The sequence below is a fragment of the Ailuropoda melanoleuca genome, chromosome 1, assembly GCF_002007445.2.
Source record: "Ailuropoda melanoleuca isolate Jingjing chromosome 1, ASM200744v2, whole genome shotgun sequence".
NCBI classification, from domain to species: Eukaryota; Metazoa; Chordata; class Mammalia; order Carnivora; family Ursidae; genus Ailuropoda; species Ailuropoda melanoleuca.
In genome coordinates, this window is record NC_048218.1 from 84,036,474 (window position 1) to 84,056,155 (window position 19,682).

The 19,682-nt window shown below is 38.5% G+C and overlaps 2 protein-coding genes across 4 annotated transcripts in view; one reads left to right on the forward strand and one right to left on the reverse strand.

Moving 5' to 3' along the window:
• GNB4 (G protein subunit beta 4) overlaps window positions 1-16,200 on the forward strand; it is a 36,757-nt gene extending 20,557 nt beyond the window's left edge. The window contains exons 6-10 of the mRNA XM_002912448.4: window positions 1,707-1,869; window positions 2,997-3,063; window positions 3,169-3,370; window positions 9,940-10,156; window positions 12,090-16,200. Of these exons, the coding sequence (XP_002912494.1) occupies window positions 1,707-1,869; window positions 2,997-3,063; window positions 3,169-3,370; window positions 9,940-10,156; window positions 12,090-12,196 (756 nt within the window). The 3' untranslated portion in view covers window positions 12,197-16,200. The remainder of the gene's footprint in view (window positions 1-1,706; window positions 1,870-2,996; window positions 3,064-3,168; window positions 3,371-9,939; window positions 10,157-12,089) is intronic.
• Window positions 16,201-16,689: 489 nt separating this feature from the next.
• MFN1 (mitofusin 1) overlaps window positions 16,690-19,682 on the reverse strand; it is a 31,335-nt gene continuing 28,342 nt past the window's right edge. For all 3 annotated transcript variants that reach the window (XM_002912447.4, XM_019794136.2, XM_011218499.3), the window contains exon 18: window positions 16,690-18,800. In XM_002912447.4, coding sequence (XP_002912493.2) covers window positions 18,716-18,800 — 85 coding nt within the window. In that variant the 3' untranslated portion in view covers window positions 16,690-18,715. The remainder of the gene's footprint in view (window positions 18,801-19,682) is intronic.

Sequence of the window (19,682 nt, forward strand, 5' to 3'; positions counted from 1 at the left end):
AAAAAAAAAAAATGGAGGATTCTAAATTTTAAAAAAAAGATAAATTTATTCCATTTATTTTAATCTAGATCCTCTCTTTGGGCTTCGTGTTTTGCTTTTAATATTAAGCCCTTTTATGTTCCCAAGGACAGTGGTAGGACTGTCATTCAGTGTATGTTACTTGAGTCTCCTACTTTGTATTTTAGTAGTAGAAAAGGGTGTGCATCAGGAAACTATATGGGTGATATACTTTATTTTTCTTAAAGTTTTATTGAAGTAATCTCTGCATTCAACATGGGGCTCAAACTCATGACCTTGAGATCAGGAGTCATGCGCTCTTCTGACTGAGCCAGACTGGTGCCCCTATAAATTATTATTATTTTTTTTAACTTACCCATTTCCTAATGGGCGGCGACCCTGAGATTTTTATTTCTAGTTGTAGTTAAGCCAGAATGCTACCGTGAGGCTTTTCTTGGGTCCCCTCTAGCCGTTGATTTGTGTTTCCGGATTGCTCAGATGGTGCGGTCTCTGGGAGGCAAATTACAACTTTTTCCTATCTCTTGGCAGAACCCACTGGGTCCTCCTAACGTGTCCACGGGAACCCCTTGATGTAAAGGGGTTGAGTGGTAGCGGAAAAGCTTCGAGAGAACTTACACACATGAAATACCTTTTAGATTCTGCGTATACTTCTATCACTGTTTTTATTAAAGATTTAAAAGTACTGTTTTGTGAAGTAAAGAATAACTTCAGCCTGGTTGAGATTTTAAAGCTAGCTAAGGCAGATTTATAACAGTTTTTCTATATTAATTGGCCCATCCAGTATGTCTTTCAACTATATTTTCTAGAACAAAAATACTTTTTAAAATATTTTAGGTTTAGTGAGAGCGTAGTAGTAATCACCCAGTGTGTCGATTCCCTGGACCATTTAGCCTGCTGTTCCCGTGTGCGTTCAGTGTTGCCGCCTGCTCACAGATGATCAGGGTTGGGTAGTAAGCCCCCAGCGTGTTGTGGGCAGATCATGCTAACTATTGCCGTTTTTAAAATTTGGGTGCAGAGTATATATCGTACTATTAGAAGGTTACGGTGCTCTCTCTGTCTCTCTCAAGATTTATTTATTTGAGAGAGAGAGTGATAGCACAAGCCAGGGGGAGAGGCAGAGGGAGGGAGAAGCAGGCTCCCCGCTGAGCAGGGAGCCCTATTCAGGACTCAGTCGCAGGACCCGGGGATCATGACCCGAGCCAAAGGCAGACGCTTAACCAACTGAGCCACCCAGGTGCCCCAGACCGTGCCATCTCATCATGGGAGAACCGTTTTATTTATTTTTTTATGGAAGAACCATTTTAATTGGCTCTGATACTTGATTGTTCAGTGTTATATTGGGGGAAATTCCTCTTTTGACTACTATTTTAACATTCTGCACTTAGTATTTTGAATGGATACATTAGCATTGAAACATTCTACTTCCTTCTTTTAAAATAATTTCTGAAAAAGAACACTTAAATTCAAATGAATTGCTGATAAATACTATGTGCCTATTACTTTTTCTGTATTAGTGTTTTATTCTTCATTGTTCACTTAAACCATTGCGTTTTTATTTTAGCTTATTTTTAGTTAGATGCATCTAATTTTTAGTCGTATTTGCTTCGTTGTAAATCGGTTTGATAAATGGTCTGTTTTCGTACTCTTAGTGTTTTATAAATAAAACGTGTGTTTTATTTGTGGTACAGATGCATGCTATTCCTTTGAGATCTTCCTGGGTGATGACCTGTGCCTACGCTCCCTCCGGTAATTACGTCGCGTGTGGAGGGCTGGACAACATCTGCTCTATATATAACTTAAAAACCAGAGAGGGAAACGTGAGAGTGAGCCGAGAGTTACCGGGTCACACAGGTGAGCTCCGCTAAATATTGTCTTTTCCCACCAAATACAAGATGAGGACTCCTGAGTGAGCTGATCAGAGAGAACGAGCAACAAATCGTGCTCAGCTGCTGAAGGTTGAGTGTTTATCAGGTGAGAGTAGAAATGACTATGAGTCAGTGAAGCACCAACTTTGTAGTTCTACGAACGATGACTAACTTTTTCTTTCAAAAATGGCACTGTTTTATAAAAATGGACAGATCGATTGCAAAATATTCAAACAATAAAAAAAAAAAAGAGAGCAAGTACAGGGGTGCTTGGATGGCTCAGTCAAGTGTCTGACTTTTGAATTCAGCTCAGGTCATGATGTCAGGGTCGTGAGTTCAAGCCCTGTGTTGGGCTCCATGCTGGGCATGGAGCCTACTTTAAAAAATGTATATACATTTTCTGTTTTCTCTGCAGCCATGTAACAATTACGGGATTTTGGCATCTGTACTTGGTCATGTAACTGAATGTGTGTTAGATGCACAGTGAGAAGTACTCATAAACGCGATAGTGTGTTGCTTGGTTTGCCAGGATGCGTGCCGCAGGGTGTACGCCGTATGTAGCATTTGGTTGGCAGTGTTAGTAAGGAATTTATTGCCACTCGCCAGGCTTCTGCCTCTCTGAATTGGCGGTGGTACTATCTGACGATGCTTTTTACAAAAATCCTGCCGTGTCCGTATTTGGAGACACTGGTGAGTTCTGAGCATTCAGGTGACCCTTTTCCAAGAAGCCTTGGTTGAGGTGGTGTGATTTCGCACAGTATGAGAGAATTTCCCAGCATCCTGAAGCTTGTCTGCCACAGACGATACAGGTTTGTGTAAAGGAATCTCTCTTAGGTAATCTAGTAGGCAGAAGGGACTGTGTCCTAAGTGTGTCATTTTCAGAGTATCTAACAGGACGTGCCATCCACATAGAAAATACTGAGAGTTTGTTGATAAAATTGGGTTGCAGACAGCATTGAACTTGAAGTAATTAAAAGTAGAACTATAGTATATTAACAAACATTTGTTGCCCACGTATCGGGTTTTAAAAAATGAAATGTGCATTACTATTCACGTGGTAGTTGGGTCCCGTGGTCCGTGATAACCTAAAATGTGTTGCTCTCTGTGCTGTAGGCTACTTGTCCTGCTGTCGATTTTTAGATGACAGCCAAATTGTTACAAGTTCAGGAGACACAACTTGGTAAGTGTGGCCCACAAGAACACTGATTTGGGGGTTGAGGGTGATGGTAGGAGCTAGTGTAAGGAAAGAGCTAATAGTCATTATTTTAATTATGTTTAATTGTAGTGCTTTATGGGACATCGAAACTGCCCAGCAGACCACCACGTTCACTGGGCATTCTGGAGATGTGATGAGTCTTTCTCTGAGTCCTGACATGAGGACTTTTGTTTCTGGTGCTTGTGATGCCTCTTCAAAATTGTGGGATATTCGAGATGGAATGTGCAGACAGTCTTTCACTGGACATGTGTCAGATATTAATGCTGTCAGTGTAAGTAAATAGCATTCCTAAGGAAAATATAATTTGCATAGAAACTGCTGAAATGTTTAACATGATTTTAACAACAAAAACTCCAGACAGGTTAACCACAAATCGATTAAGCCAGGTAAATAGTCTGTGTATATGAGCATAAACTAATCATATGTGGTTATTGTCTTGTGTAGGTCAAATGCTAAACCGTATAGAAATGACTAGCATTTCCAGAAGTACTGTGCATGCAAATGCTTATGTGTATAAGACACTTCTAATTTCATAAGAAGATGTATTTGGGGGGAAAATTGGTTTCTATTTATTCACATATCGAAAGCCATTTTTTGTAATTTTGTTGACCGTCTGAGGAAGTCAATGCTTTGTTACCCTCATCCTCTATTATTAGGCCAGCCTGGTTAGAAGAATAGAATTTTAGAGTAGGTAAACCTGGTCTCCATCTCTCATTGTATCACCTCTATTGGGTTGATGGTATTCTCTTTTCCTAATTTGCTTAGATTTTTCAGGGATGAATGGAGTTTATTAAATATTTCCATTTCATTTGTTGAGATGATCATGTGGTTTTTGTTTTTTAGTCTGTTAAATGGTGAATTCACATTGATTCCCCCGCCCTTTTTAACCCAGCCCTGTATTTCTGGGGCAAACAACACTTGGTCATCATGCATAATTGTTTTTATATATTAGTGCATTTGATTTACAAAAGTTTTTATGAAGTTTTACAGCCATATTCATAAAAGTTCTATTTTTCCTTTCTTGAAATGTTTTTTTCTGATTTGATACCAGACAAAGGCTGGCGTTGTAGGCAGAGGTGGGGAGCATTCCCTCCACCTCAGTTGTCTGGGCAGTTTGTGCAGAATCGGTATTATTTCTTCCTTAAATGTTTGGTTGAATTTCTCTGTGAAATTTAAGCGTGAGACTTAACCACAAATGTAATGTTGTATTCAGATATAGGCCTGTTGAGGTTATCTGTTTATCCGTTGAGTCCTGACCCCCACTACCTCAGCGTTTGACCTTATTTGAAAATAGGGTTGTTGAGGATGTGATTAACTGAGTTAGACCAGATTGGAGGTCTTTTAATCCAGGATGACTGGTATCCTTAGAAAAAGGGGAAAACTCCAGACCAATAAGCAGAGAAAGTGAACAGCGTGAAGAGTCACAGGGAAAAGACTGCCATCTACGGCCCGCAGACACCTTGATTTTCAGCTTCCAGCCTCCAGAGCTGTGAGACCTTAAATGTGTGCTGGGTAAGCCACCCAGTTTGTGGTGCTGTGTTCTCGGCCACTCTGTTTTCTTTATCTTCTCAAAGAACCATGTTTTGGTTTGAACGATTTGCTCTATTTTTCGAACAATTTGCTCTTATTTCATTGATTTTTTTTTTTTAACTCTTTGATTTTTCACTCTTTTTATTTCTTTGCTGTGTAGTTGGGTTTCATTTTCTTTTCTAGGTGTGTAAGGTAGAAGTTGATTTGAAACTTTTTTTTCCCCCTTAATACTGAAGCTTAAAGTGGTCAATTTCTAAACATTGCTTTTGGTGCATTCCACAGATTTGGATGTGCTGTGTTTTCATTTTCATTTAGTTAAAAATTCTTTATAATTTTGGTCTCTTTAACCCAGGACTTTTTTAGAAATACGTTATATAGTTCTTAAATATGTGGAGATTTTCTAGATATTTTTATTTTTGTTTTTAATTGTATTATGGTCCAAGGATACACTTTGTAGGATTCATAAGATTCTAAACTTCTTGAGACTTGTTTCATGGTCCAGAATATGGTCTGACCTGGTCATTGTTCTGCACTTGAAAAGAATCTCTGTTCTGCTGTTACTGGATGGAGAAGTCCACAGATAACAATTATCTCAAGTTGGTTAATAGTATTATTCAGGTCTTCAGAGCCTGGGGGAGGGTGGTGGGGAAAAAAAATAGTATTAGTCAGGTCTTCTGTATTCTTACTGATACTTGTCAGTTCTGTATATTATTCAGAGAGGGCTGTTGAAATCTCTGTGTATTTGTCCATTTTTCCTTGCAGTTTATTAGTTTTTCTTCAGTGAGTATTTGAAAGCCTAAACCTTTAGGGTTATTGTGTTCTCTTGGTCAGTTGATTTCTTTATCATTATGAAATGCCCCTTTTTATCCCTGGGAATATTATTTACTCTGAAGTTTTTGTCTGATATTAATAGAACTACCCCCAGCTTTCTTTTGATTAGTCTTAGCATGGGCATATCTTTTTCCTTGCTTTTACTTGCTATTTGTGTTTTTATTTTCAATAAAATATTTTAATATTTAAAAAATAAAGTCTTTACATTTATTAACATAGTTACCATTTTCTGTGCTCCTCATTCTTTTGTTTATAGATTCAGATTTTCAACTATTTTTCTCCTTGAAGGGCTTCCTTTAATGTTTCTTATAGTGCAAATCTGTTAAAGTCCTTCATTCAGCTTTTGTATATCTAAAATATTTTTTATTTTGCCTTCATTTCTGAAAAATATTTTCACTTTTTTTTTTTTTTCTTCTGTTGATACTCTGTCTTCCAGTCTTCTGGTTTATGTTGGTACCGTTGTGAGATGTCCTATTGTTCTATTTAGTCTCTACACAGTGTGTCCTTTATTTTCCCCTGGCTGCTTTTAATATTTTCTGGGTTTTTTTTTTTTTCCTTAAAGATTTTATCCATTTGTTTCAGAGAGAGAACAAGTTGAGCTGGGGCATGGGAACGGGGCAGAGGGAGAGGTGGAGAGAGAATCTCAAGCAGGCTCTGTGCTGGGCATGGAGTCCGATGCAGGGCTTGATCCCACAAGCCCAAACCTGAGCCGAAACCAAGAGTTAGCGGCTGAGCCAACTGAAACACCCAGGTGTCCTTTCTCTTTGTTTTTAAGCAACTTGATTATGATGTGTCTTTGTATAATTTTCTTATTTTTTGTGTCTGGAACTGTGGATTATAGTTTTCATCAAATTTGGAAAATTTTCAGCTGTTATCATTAAAATGTATTTTTGTCTCTACTGCTCTGGGGACCCAAAATACACATACATTAAGACACCTGGAGTGTTCCCACAGTTTGCTCATGCTGTGTTCATTTTATTTTTCAGTCTTACTACTTGCTGTATTTCACTCTGGATAGTTGCTGTTCCTGTGTCTTCCAGCTCACTACTATTCTTCTGCAGTGTCTCTTCTGCCATTAAACCCATACAAGCTTCTTCTTAGGCTCAGACATTGCTTTTGTCCTTGTCTTTTAATTCTATCATCTGTGATATTTTGGAGGTTTGTGTCCACTGAGTAATTTTTTTCCCTTCCTAATTATGGGTCATATTTTCTTGCTTTTGCATGTCTGATTTTCATTAGATGTGATGCCAGACATTGTAAATTTTACCTTGGTGGGTGATAGATAATTTTGTATTTATATGAATACTGTTTAGCTCTGTTCTAGGGCATAGTTATTTGGAAATAATTTGATCTGTTCAGGTCTTACCTTTCAGTTCTGTTCGGTGGGCCCAGAGCAGCACTTTGTGTATACGTAAGTTTGTCCCACCCGTGAGGGAAAAACCTTATGATCTCTCTTCCCAGTGAATTGTGAGGTTTTCCCTCTTGCTAGGAGGGACAGACATAATTCTTGGCCCTGGATGAGCATCAGCTTGTTTCCTGTTATCTTTATGGGTGTCTCCTCTGCTTGAGAAGTTTCCTCACACTGTGCCCCTTACGCTGAGCTGAAAGGGGTGACCTTTGTGGCTGGGTGTTCTGTGCCAGTGTCCTTTACTGCACTATAGTTTCTGTTCCGGTCCGTGGTAGAGAACAGGTTTAACCCATACAGGCTGGTAAATGTATACAAATGGTATTGTTGGACCTCCTGCAAAGGAACGGTGGAGAGTATCTTGCTGGCTGTTAGAATGGAAGAAAGTGGTCAAAGTCGTTAGCCTCTAGGTAGGTAGTAAGGGTTTAGTGAAGCCTTTCACTTGCTTAAGGGCCTTCTTTCTAAACGTCACTGTGGTCTGGGAGGACTAATGATTGGATCCTTGGTAGATAGAGGAAATTGTGGCTAGAGGTTCCTAACGCCTTTGGGGAATTTGAAAAGGAAAAGTAGTTCCTTGTTTTTGATGTGGAAAAACTATCTCTGCTGGGACCAGGCTTGAAGCATCCTAAAAGCATTAAAGTAAAAAGTACTTGCATTTCTGAGAGCCTGTTACCCTGTTAATCACTGCCTTCCTCCACCATCATCCTGAATGGGGGGAGGGGGCTTCTTAACACTGAAAACACTGGAGGCATTCTTATTGTATTAAGTAACAAGACGATAATACCATCACCATTGTTTAAATTGTTCTGAAACTTTCAGCTGGTGTCGTTGGACCCAAAGCTGAATTCGAAAGTAGAAAAAAATGTCATTATTTGCAGGTGATGTAGTCTGGCTATCTAGATATCACAAAGAGTTTGGTGTATTTTCTGGGTGACAAACACTATTTTAAAATCAATAACTTTCTTACATACATCAGTAATAACCAGGTAGAGAACAGAAAGGAAGAAAATCCTATTGGGAATAGCAACAGAAATTAGGAAAGAGGCATACATTTAGCAAGAAATGTGTAGAATCTTTATAAAGATAATCATAAAATTTTGTTGAAACTTTTTTTTTAAATTCCATATTCCTGGGGCACCTGGCTGGCTCAGTCAGTGGAGCATGTAACTCTTGATCTCGGGGTTGTGAGATCAGGCACTATGTTGGGTATAGAGATTACTTAAAAATAATCGTGGGGTGCCTGGGTGGCTTAGTTAAGTGTCAGCTGTTGATTTCAGCTTGGGTCCCGAGATGGAGCCGCACGTCGGGCTCCTCGCTGGGCGTGGAGCCTGCTTAAGATTCTCTCCCTCCCTCCCCCTACCAACTCTTGCACTCCCTTTCTCTAAATTAAAAAATAGTCTTTAAAAATACCATCTTCCTGAATGAGAAGACTGCATATAATAAGCTAATCATTTGTCCCTCAAACTAATTTTTAGGCTTAATACAGATTTTAATCAAAACCCAAGTGGAGGGGTGGCTGGGTGGTACCATCTGTTAAGTGTCCAACTCCTGTTTCCGGCTTAGGTTGTGATCTCTGGGTCATGTGATGGAGCCCTGAGTCCAGGGAGAGTCTGCCGGGATTCTGATGGAGCCCTGAGTCCAGGGAGAGTCTGCCGGGATTCTCTCCCCCTCCCTCAAAAGAAACCCAAGTGGATTTTTTTTGTTTTGTTTTGTTTTTTGAGATGAGTCAGAGGAATATGGAGAAAAGAAACTTGATCAAACGTCTGTGAAATTGAAGTGGGGGAGAGGAGAAAACACTCTGACTTGAATCAGAGTACCATAGTATTTTGCCATGCCAGAAAAAAAAAATTTACTATCAAGTTATGATTTTTTTTTTAAAGATTTTATTTATTTATTCGACAGAGACAGCCAGCGAGAGAGGGAACACAAGCAGGGGGAGTGGGAGAGGAAGAAGCAGGCTCACAGCGGAGGAGCCTGATGCGGGGCTCGATCCCAGAACGCCGGGATCACACCCTGAGCCAAAGGCAGACGCTTAACGACTGCGCCACCCAGGCGCCCCAATCAAGTTATGATTTTTAAAAAGTGTGATACAGGTATAAGACAGGATATAGACAAAACTAACATTTTTGTGAATATAAGAGTTCAGTGAATTAAAGATGTAACAAAAAATCAGTAAAATTATTTAATCAATTGTTGGACAATTACTTGACTATTAAGTTAGATCCTTATACTGAATGCTGTATATCAAATCCTGGGTAGATAAAGATTGATATGAAAAATGAAATTACTCTAAAAAATTAGAAAAAGAGCATTGAACATCAGCTAATAAGCCTGAGAAAGGACTTTATTCATAAAAACAATGGAAGAAATCTCAAATGGAAAGATAAATTTGATTACATAAAAAGGAAATTGTTTATTTTTAAAAAGCTATAAAAAACTAAAATTTGCAAAAAACTTTTGTAGTCATCTTCTTTCTACAAATCAAGTACTAACAGGATAGTAAAAAATAAGCAAAGGTCGTGAAGAATGAGTTCACAAAAATAATACAGATGACCAAAAGATACATGAAGAAAAAGGTCTGTTTAAAAAATAAGTGTTGAGTAGTGCTAGGTTCTGAGAAAAGGGGATTCACAAACAATGCAGAGTTTACTACTAGCTTAACTTCATACCTCGCCTGACCGGGACGATTTATGTTCTCTTCTGTAAAATCTTTGCTATTTATTTCTCACGCGGGATTCTGGAATGGTTAAGAGGACACATATAATAGAAGCTCTGTGAACAGTGATGTTTGAAGTCTCAGAGTCGGCCGTGGGAGGAGCAGAGCCGTCTTCGCTGGGGACTTGCCTTGTGCCCAACCACGGCCCCGCGCGCTCCATCCGTCGGGCCTGCCCAGTCGGGCCTGCCCAACACTCGGAAGCCAAGGCCCAGAGTGCGTACGAGTTTGGGGGCGACAGTTCTCACCTGCTGAGAAGCCAAGTCGGAGTTCGAACCTAGCTCTTACCGAGTCGGTTACCGCGCTGCCGCGCGGGTGTCATACACTTGTGCGCGGTCAGCGTCTGTTCTTTGCTTTCTAGTTTTTCCCAAACGGCTATGCCTTCGCCACGGGCTCCGACGACGCCACGTGCCGGCTCTTCGACCTCCGCGCAGACCAGGAGCTGCTGCTCTACTCGCACGACAACATCATCTGTGGGATCACTTCCGTGGCGTTCTCAAAGAGCGGCCGCCTCCTGTTAGCCGGTTACGACGACTTCAACTGTAACGTGTGGGACACGCTCAAAGGCGACCGCGCAGGTTGGTGCGAAGCCCCGCAGGCTGCGCTCTGCTCGGGAGGTGGGGACGCGTCCCGTGGGGCCGTCTGCAGGCGTCCCGGCGCCCGAGCCGTGGGCAGCGGCACCCTGGCGGTTCTCGCTCGTGGGCCGTAGTGACGTTCCCGTTTGGTCAAGAGTAGTAACATCTAGTTCCAGAGTATCTTCTTGTTCAGTCAGTTCTGCTCCAAAGATGAAGCGTGGGTCTAATTGAGTGTGGTCTTCCCCAGATTAGCTTCTTCCGACCTGACGGGAAGCGCCGTAGCTGCTGGGAATCTTCTTGCTTCCGGAGATCTTGTCTGGGGCAGGACCTATTCCCACCTTCCCCTTCGCCCCATGCCCTGAGTTCTCCCCCATCGCTTCCAGAATATTAGGGACTGTATCAAGTCACACTGGGGACTGTCAGGAATAACAACTTACACAGTGATTTTAAGTGTTCTTTAGAATCAGTATTATGCATATACAAACAGGTACATGGCTTGTTACCAAAACAGCAGTCCTCTGGCCCCAGCCCTTATTTCCTGTTCCCTAACGTAGCTCCTAAGGATTTATTTCTAGATCTCTAAATAATAGTCCTCTCTTGCTATTCCTTGATTTGTGTGCGTGCGCACTCCAACATGGTTTATTAGTATCCGCACTGGGGAGCAGTGGGAGAGTGATGAAGCTGAACCCTCAACAGAGAATGTCTGGAAGCTTTAAAACAATTCAAATGAGTCATTGATTTTTTTTTTTTTTCTTTTCAACTTCTTGGCGTTCTCTCTTGGGGTTCAGCTTTAACATCTTTCCTCCCACCATGGCCACATCCTTCCTATCTTCTAATGTTTCCCATGTAGAGCGGATTTTATTTAGAACACCAGTCAGTGTTTACACAATTAGGACTTTTGTTTAAAGAGGTATTAGGTGTTTTGCCTGGATTGAATCAATTAGTATCCCTAACACAATTAGAATGTGTTTGTTTTCCATAATTTAGCATATGCTTGAGTTAGTTTTGCTTTGCTTACAGCTGCTTGGTTTCAAGTTGGCTCAACTGGATACTTCACAGTAAATTTGAATGACAACTTGTGAATTGCTAATTCATTTTCCTTTCCAATGTGACTTGGAGTATTTAGTCACAGTGCTCATTTTTTGTTATTTCAACCCATAATTGTACAGTTGTCCGTTGCCACATATTGCTGTGCCGGTGGCACTACAGAGAATATTGAGTTAGACAAGATTATGTTCCTGAGGTTGGGCAAACGGGATTTTGCTTTGTTACACAGAGATACTGCAAACTCAGTTTATTAAAGAAAAAATTCTTGAATTTGATATATTCTAAGTTTTCTTGTAGATCTTCACGTTTCTCATTTTCCTCGCAGTTATTTGGGAATATTTGTTTTATCCCATGTGGTGATCTGAGTATCAAATGAATTTAACTTTAATATACAAAACTATAACTAGATGAGTTGGGTGGTTTCACAAAGTTATAACATTGCGGTGTTTACTGTTTAACAGAACAAAGTACATAAATTACGTTGGTATTTTTGGAAGTGGTGAGGTCAGCCAACTTCATTCCTATTCTTGCTGTTCTTATGGTGAAAGGCCGCTTCACTGAACTGCATTTGAAATTTTGTTTTGAAAACAGCAGTGGCAACATCTGGCGGATCGTGAACTTACTAGAGATGTAGCATAAAGTATGCATCTCTTTTCCTAGATCTAAGCAAGCATGACTATAAAATATGTCAAGAATGATAAGCATGGGCTGATGTACATGCCAGAAATTCATATAATGCAAAGAACTGTATTTTGCTCACGTATCTAGCTTACCTCTTGCACCCAGTCTCCCCGTTTAGGTTTTAAATACCCTTCTAGATCTTTTATGCATATACCTGTTGAATTCTGAAAGTTGCCTGTTAACTTTTTACCGAACTTTTGTTTTTCAGGTGTTCTTGCTGGTCATGATAACCGTGTCAGCTGTTTAGGTGTAACAGATGATGGCATGGCTGTGGCAACAGGCTCTTGGGACAGTTTTCTTAGAATCTGGAATTAATAGTATGTACAGGTTTTCTGTTCTCCGTTGCAATCTGGAGAAATCAGTGCTACAGCCTATCGCTGTGAGAAGAAAATTCTACCTTATATTTGCAGGTGAAGATTTTTCTATTGAGATTATTATATACAAAAAGAAGATTTCAGTAAACTACAAAACAAAAAAGTGGGGGAAAACAATGCAGGGGTGCTTGCTGAGATCAAAAGGACCAGTGCATTAATTTGAGGAGTTGAGCTAATTTAACCTTGATGAATTTTTGCTTGTACTCAAATTCGTTATTTTCTTTGTGTAGGACAGAATGTACACATTATAGCTGTTTTCATGTTTGATTGTGTTTGCATTTTTTAAGACCTACATTTTTAACTTTCTATACATAAGAAATATCACATTTTTGAGTTTTGTAATGGAAGAAGTAGGCACAATAGATGGAGGTGATCCCCTATGTATGTGTACTTATGTTTGAAGAAAGGCTCCTTGATTTCTGACCTTCCTTTTCCATCTGAAAGAGCTCCTGGTTGCTTCATGTCTCAAATGCTAGCAGGACTAGTAACTCAGAGGGTAGTCTCTGTTGAGTAGATAGTTTCTTTGCCATCCTATGAATTTAAATAAGTGCTCCTTTTCAGTCCTTGGAGGGGGAGGTAATCTGAAGGCCAGGGAATCGAGATTTCATTCTGAAATTCTAGACCTATATGTGAAACTCTTACATTAATAGTTAGCAGTAATTGCATAAAAATGGTTCTTGACATTTAAAAAATCTGGTTACGATCAAATGACACTTGGAGTAGCCCTCTAAATAGTTGGGCTTTACTAGTTATTTCATATTCTAGAACTGAGTTTGTAGGGTCCACTCATTATTGCAGATTAACAATTAGATCGTCCTTGTACCTGAAGAATTTTCCCCAGTGTTCTCCGTTGATACACACGTAGATGGGAAATATGTGATGGCATTATGTTGTTGAAAGAAGCGTTAAAATCTAACCAGTTGCTAGACTTGATTAGTTATAATTGTGTAGCAAGGTAGCTTTATGAATTCATGTTCAAATAGTTTATATCAATTCAGATTTTATATTATCTGTGACTTAAATTTTAAAAAGGAAATATTCAGACTTTTTGCTCTTCTGTAATTCTTCTCTTGGCACAAAATAATGGTTTCTAAGTGATTTCGCCAAAAAGCAGCCTTAGATCCAAGTGACTCCACTTTAAAGCCAAAAGAAAAATTCCAAGAGCAGTTCTTAAAGGAGTCAGAGGAAAATACTAAGCAATTCCTGCTTGTCAATGATATAATGTGTCTATTGCTAGAATGTGTCCCCCCCCATTTAAACAAAGATACTTTCCCCTTATAACTAAAGCTAAATGACAATAGAAGATTGTTAGTCTTGCTTGATGGTGAAGTCATGGATTATTCTCATATATAGAAGTGCATTATTTTTGTAATTTAGCGAACCATGTCCGTTACTGTTGAGATGGGTCTCAACTTTTGATCACATGTAACCCTAAATACTCCCCAAATTTTACTTGTGAATTTTCATTTTTATATTGTGAATGTGCTAGTAAGAGCATCAACTATAATGAAGTCTCTATCAGTTTTAAGATCAGCTGATAATAAAAAGATACAGGACCAAAAAAATAGACTATTGTAGATGGCAGGCATGAATGTATATTTATAAACACATATAAGATTTCTATGAACTTTTTTTGCAATTAATGTTTGTGGACTGTCATTTCATAAAGAATAGCTCTTTGAGGTAAGGCAAGAATATTTTAAAGGAACATATTCATTTCCCCAAAAGGTGAGGGTTTGCCATGTAGTTCAGCAATTCATTCAAAATTCCTGTTCAAGAAACCACTTCTGCCATGTTCAAAATAGCCATATATATATATAAATGTGTAAGAGTATCTCTACTTTGAAAGTTATTCTAATAACAAAGATACTTTTGTCGGAGATACACAGACTACAAGAATTTCATGGTCTTCAGCATGTTTATAGAACGAGTTAAAGTCTTTGTAGATAAGCTTAAAAGCAGTTCCCATAATTCAGTGTGTACTAGGGAACTAAGACCCAACCACTATGGTGGCTATTTATACAGAAGATCAAATGGTGACCTCATTACATTAACTTACTAGCTAAACCTTTGCTCTCTAGTAATCAAAGTTCCAATTGCTAAATTATTTACTTGCAGTTTGAGTTCAGCTGATAGTCTTAAGTGTTGTGCGTAAGACTTGTAACCAGTAAGAGTATTACTATGCAGTTTTAAAGACTTTGCATCAAGATTGTTGCATTTATCTGGTGCCTGTTTTCTTTTACCTTATAAGACATTTAAATATAATATGCCTCAGCATGTTTGTTTATAGATTCATTAATCACTTCATAAAGACTGATTTTTTTCAGATCTGGCAAGAATAATTTGAGAACATATTCTTTTCTAAAAAGAGTGAGTGATTGCCATGTGGTTCAGCAGATGGTCCTGAAAGCTGATAGCAAAGACCTCTCCACCCTGATGGACAGGCAGGCCTCCTTTTTGGCAGCTGTGTTAGAGGTTTAGACTCCCTCCCTCCCTCCTATTTTTCTAGTTGTGATCCCATGGTTCCACGCACCACACCAAATTCATCTTCACAGGGGCAAAAATTTGGGTTTAATATTTCAATTATAAGTCTAACAGGCCATTCTCATTTTAATGTAGACTCAGCTGAACTGCACGATGATAGTTAACTAGTATCCTAGACATATGGATGTATGTGCTTCTGGAACATGTTAAGCAATTTTAAAGTTAACCTATTAAGAGAAATGGATCTTGCCTTCTCCAGGGGACAATGAAATTTTTATTGCTAAAATACACCATGCCAATATTATAACTGACCTTTTCCGACACTATTGCAGTCTTAGATTTAACAATTTTAACCTTTTTAAAAGTGAAAACATTCAGGGAAATTTATGCTTTGGTTACTGTTGAATGTTTCACATTTTAAACTACAAGGCAAGTGAATACTTGTGGCTTATCTGTTTAAACTTATGGAAACTGATTAAACAGTCTTCTAAATGGGCCTTTCATTTTCACAATATTCTCTCTAGAATCTTTACGGTATAAATCATGCTTTAAAATTTTTGCTTTTAAATCAAGTACTATTGCCATTGTGGAAAGCAAAATTTTAAACTCTTATCTCCTGTTAGAATTTTTTAAAACACCCTCAAGTTTAGCCCATCTGTCTGTGAGAAAGAGTAGCACAATGAAAAAAATTGGTATTGTGAATTAGGTTTCATATTTACTAGTTTTTCCTCCCGCTCATTTTGAGTTGCCTTAAATTCTGTGGTATATCTAAAAATATTGGTTACAATAGGTACTCATTAAAATGGTTTGTAGTTGAATGTTTAAGGTAGCAGTGTATCTTTTAAAAGTTTATTAGTCACAGATTGATGGTACACCTTGTATTTAGCGGATGTGTTTGCATGTTGATAAAATTTCCTAAGTCTTTTTTCTTAAATCCAATTACTGATCCTATAAAATAGTTATAATTCAGCATCATGAAGAAACTGGTTATGTGTTTCAACTGGTGTTAAGTGTTCCCGAAAAAATCATACATCATATAGTATTTATTTTTTAATTGAACTTCAGTGATACTTGGTAGATATTTCAAGCCTTTTGTCTTTTACACAATGGTGCTCTATTGTTTTCAAAGCATCTGAACACTTGGATTCGCATATTCTTATCCAAAGGCATCCACACAGAAGTGGGTTTTTAAAGCTGAGTAAAATGTTTTTCACCTACAGTGGTTTCTATAGAACAAACTTGTAGCCAATTGACTTTGAATGTCAGTAGTATGACTATGGGCAAGATGAACGTAGATTAAAGCTCTTATAAAAGCTTTCAACCAAACTATGGACTTGTACCATGATTTAATAGTACTCTTGGATCTTTCTTGCACAATGATTCATTCCTTTATTTGTACAGTAGCTCTGTGAAATGTTGCTGTGAATTGATATTGTAATCAATAAAGTGCTTTTAACCAGATTTCACGTAATGTGTTCTAATTTTAAAAAATCACACTAAAACTGGGTGCCTGGGTGGCTCAGTTGGTTAAGCATCTACCTTTGGCTCAGGTCATAATCCCAGGGTTCTGGGATTGAGACCCACATTGGGCTCCCTCCTCAGGGAGGAGCCTGCTTCTTCCTCTCCCTCTCCCTACCCGCCCTTCTGTCTCTCTCTGAAATGAATAAATAAAATCTTAATCACTAAAAATTAAGCCTTTCAAACTCCTAGTATTTCATGCTCAGCCCTTTTTCCTTTCCTTAACCTACTCCTTACCACTGTAAATGCTGCCTACTGTTAAAAGGCTACAAAATTTCTTATGGCTTTCATTTTATTACAACATCCTTGCAGAATGAATGAGGGAACTTCCTTCCTTGGCCAGGTGCATGAGCCAGTCTACCCAAGATACTGGATATGCCTACTACAAACATGAAGATTAAAACTCACTGCCAGTATAAATGCTCCATTTATCAACTATCAGGCAAACAAATTTTATTTTCACCTCGCATACTTGTAAAAATGTAGTTCTATAAAAAGTTTGTTATACAAAGTTACAAATAATCCTGCAAACAAACATACATAGTAAACCAAGTATGTGCAACGACTTCGAACTACAGCTGTGAATTACATAATTCTGTATAATTCATGGGCTTAGAGGTGCACATATCTCCAGGCATAAAGGTTGGGTTTCATTATTTTAGTGTTCGTTTCCAACATTCATGCATTTTCAAACTTGATCAGGTGGAACTGCGTTCACACTGGTGATGGAGAACTTACTGTAGCTTCACTATACTGGGACCACTATTCCAGGTACTTCTCAAACGTGATCATGCATCAGGATCACCTGGACAGCTTGTTAGACTGCTGGTTCCCAAACACTACTGGATTCAGTAGGTCTGGGGGGGACCCTGCAATATGCACGTCTCAGAAGTTTACAAGTGATGGATAGTTAATCCAGGGACCAAACTGACAGCCACTGTGCGATTACTAAGGAGGTGATACCAAACCACTATGCTGTTTCAAAAAGTGCATGTACTTTCATATAAGGATTAAGGTCTTGAACTTGTAACCTAAAAAAGCAGTACCCGGGCTTAGACGACACTTTTTCATGTGGCAGTTGCTACCTGATCCCATTTGTTGGTAGCTTGTACTATTTTTTGGTTATAAAGCAACGACAAAAGCTATAAACTAGTATTTGGATTTCAGTACTGCATCCTAGTACCTGATCTGCATAAAAATATATTTTTGAAAGGCTTCTGTGACCTGAGTAATGTTATTTTCTCCTTAAAATAGCCTGGAAAATAGTGCTGCACCTGCTATGAAAAGACTGAGTAGCATTCGGGAGCCTCAAAGGCACAAGAAAGGAAATATTAAGTATTATGGATAAAAGAGCCTAACATGTTACCCTCTGTGGAAAAGCAGAAACTACCCCTGACCAAATGCACTGTCATTCTGCCTCTAACAAGCATCTAGATGCTGCTGCTTTGGAGATGCTCAGGGCTACATTCTGCATAGCAAAGCCCTAGAATGCCATTCTTCATGTTTCCAAATCAGTTCTATCAGTTTTTACACAGAAACAGATATAGTACTTGAACTCATGAACATTTCATTAAGTTAATTCTGGCAAATTCATACAATAAAAGTAAAAGCCACCCAAGGGGACAATCCAGCAGTATCCCTGCCGAACACCCTCTGCAGAACGGCATTTGCACATGACCATAATCACTGAAAATTCAGAGTTCCCATAGCTTTGGCTATTTCTGTCACTTCAAACTATTCCTAAAACCGAGATAGAAAGGTTTCCTTGCCATAATCACAGTTGAAGTGGAAAATGTTTCTTTAGAAACAGATCAGGCAACTATTCATTCAGACCTGGATACTTTATAAGAGACTTTATGATAACAAATCTTTATACCATTTTTACATCAGTTTTAATGGGAAAAAAGAGGGAGTAAAAACAGTATATTAGTGGTTTACATACCTGCCAGGATGGCAAAAGTGATTGTAACTTGCATACACAATACACTCAAGAACATTCCGCACTCCTTCTTGCTAGAGCAATAATACAGTTTAGAAAACAACAAAAACAAATTACTATTCCCATTAAAATAGGCATCAAAAATTAGTTTTGAGAAAAGATGAAAGGAGCATTCTCTAACTCCTGGATGCCAGGAAGCAGAGTTTTTCAGAATCAAAAACAAAGAGAGCCCTAATTAAGAACAAGGCCCCACCCCTCAGGGGTCACATAGTTGGTTCTGTTGCTTTTAACTAATTCATTTTTAACACAATTTAGCCTTTTCTTTACCCAAAATTAAAACTAAAAATACATCATAACACTCTTCAGAAATGCAAACACCCTGAGATAGATCATTACCAGAATCTACACAAGGATTTGCTATTTAGGTACAGTTAGTGTAATTCATATTTAAAGTAATTTCATAAACTGTCCCAATCTTCCAAGTTCCATTTTCTCCTATGATGATCACCAAAGCAATCTCTACTGTTTAGATTCTTCATTGCTTGAATGTAGAAACTGCTTAGTAAAGTTCTCCAGCTCATTTTCAAGTTGAACGGCTTTATTTCTAATTAAAAAAAAAATGAATAAAATACCAATCTAATTATCATAAAGGCCAAAAAGAAAAATGTATTCCATCCAATCTTAAGAAGAAAATCACTAGTCAGGTGCTGCTACATTTATCTGAACTCAGATTAAACTACTACCACCTGTTACGAGTATGTATATATGCCATTATAGCTTTGCTGTAAACACAGAATCCAATGTCCAGAACTTTAAAAAGGTACACTGAGGTAAAAACCAAAAACTGAAGAATGAAAAGCGTAAGAGACAATGGAGTCCTATTACCTTACATGGGAGTTATGTTCTGAGTCACAGACTCATAACTGTCCCTGAATTCCCTTTAAGTTAAGCATATAGCATAGAACTGGGTTTATGTATACATAAAGTAGCTGTCAGATGTCAAAGAACCGTGGTATACCCAAAGTTTGTTTTTTTAATACTAGAATCATACCTGATGCAGCCAAATACCCTAAAACAAGAGGACTGTTGCCACTGACAGACGAACACAGCTTGTGTCTCCCATTCGCATACTATGCCAGGGCGCACACATACTTGAATGAGCTTCTCTCTTTTCTCTTGTCTTCTACTGTTGCTGGGTGCATATCGCCAAGGTCATATGAGTTAATGGACTCCCCTGTATGCTTCTTCAGGCAGCTCTCCTCAAGCATGAGGTAAATTCAGTTTTATCTGAACTGCTGAGCCTAATCTAGTAACGATGGAGATTCTAAATACTACGGTATCTGTTATTTTAAACTTTCCTGTTAGAAAAAGGATTAGCAGATCAAAACTATTCATACTTACTCAAGTCAGTCCTGCCAAAATCAAAAAGCTACAGTAAGTGCCATTTACATTTTACTCTAACAAGATGAAACACTACTAAAAAAAC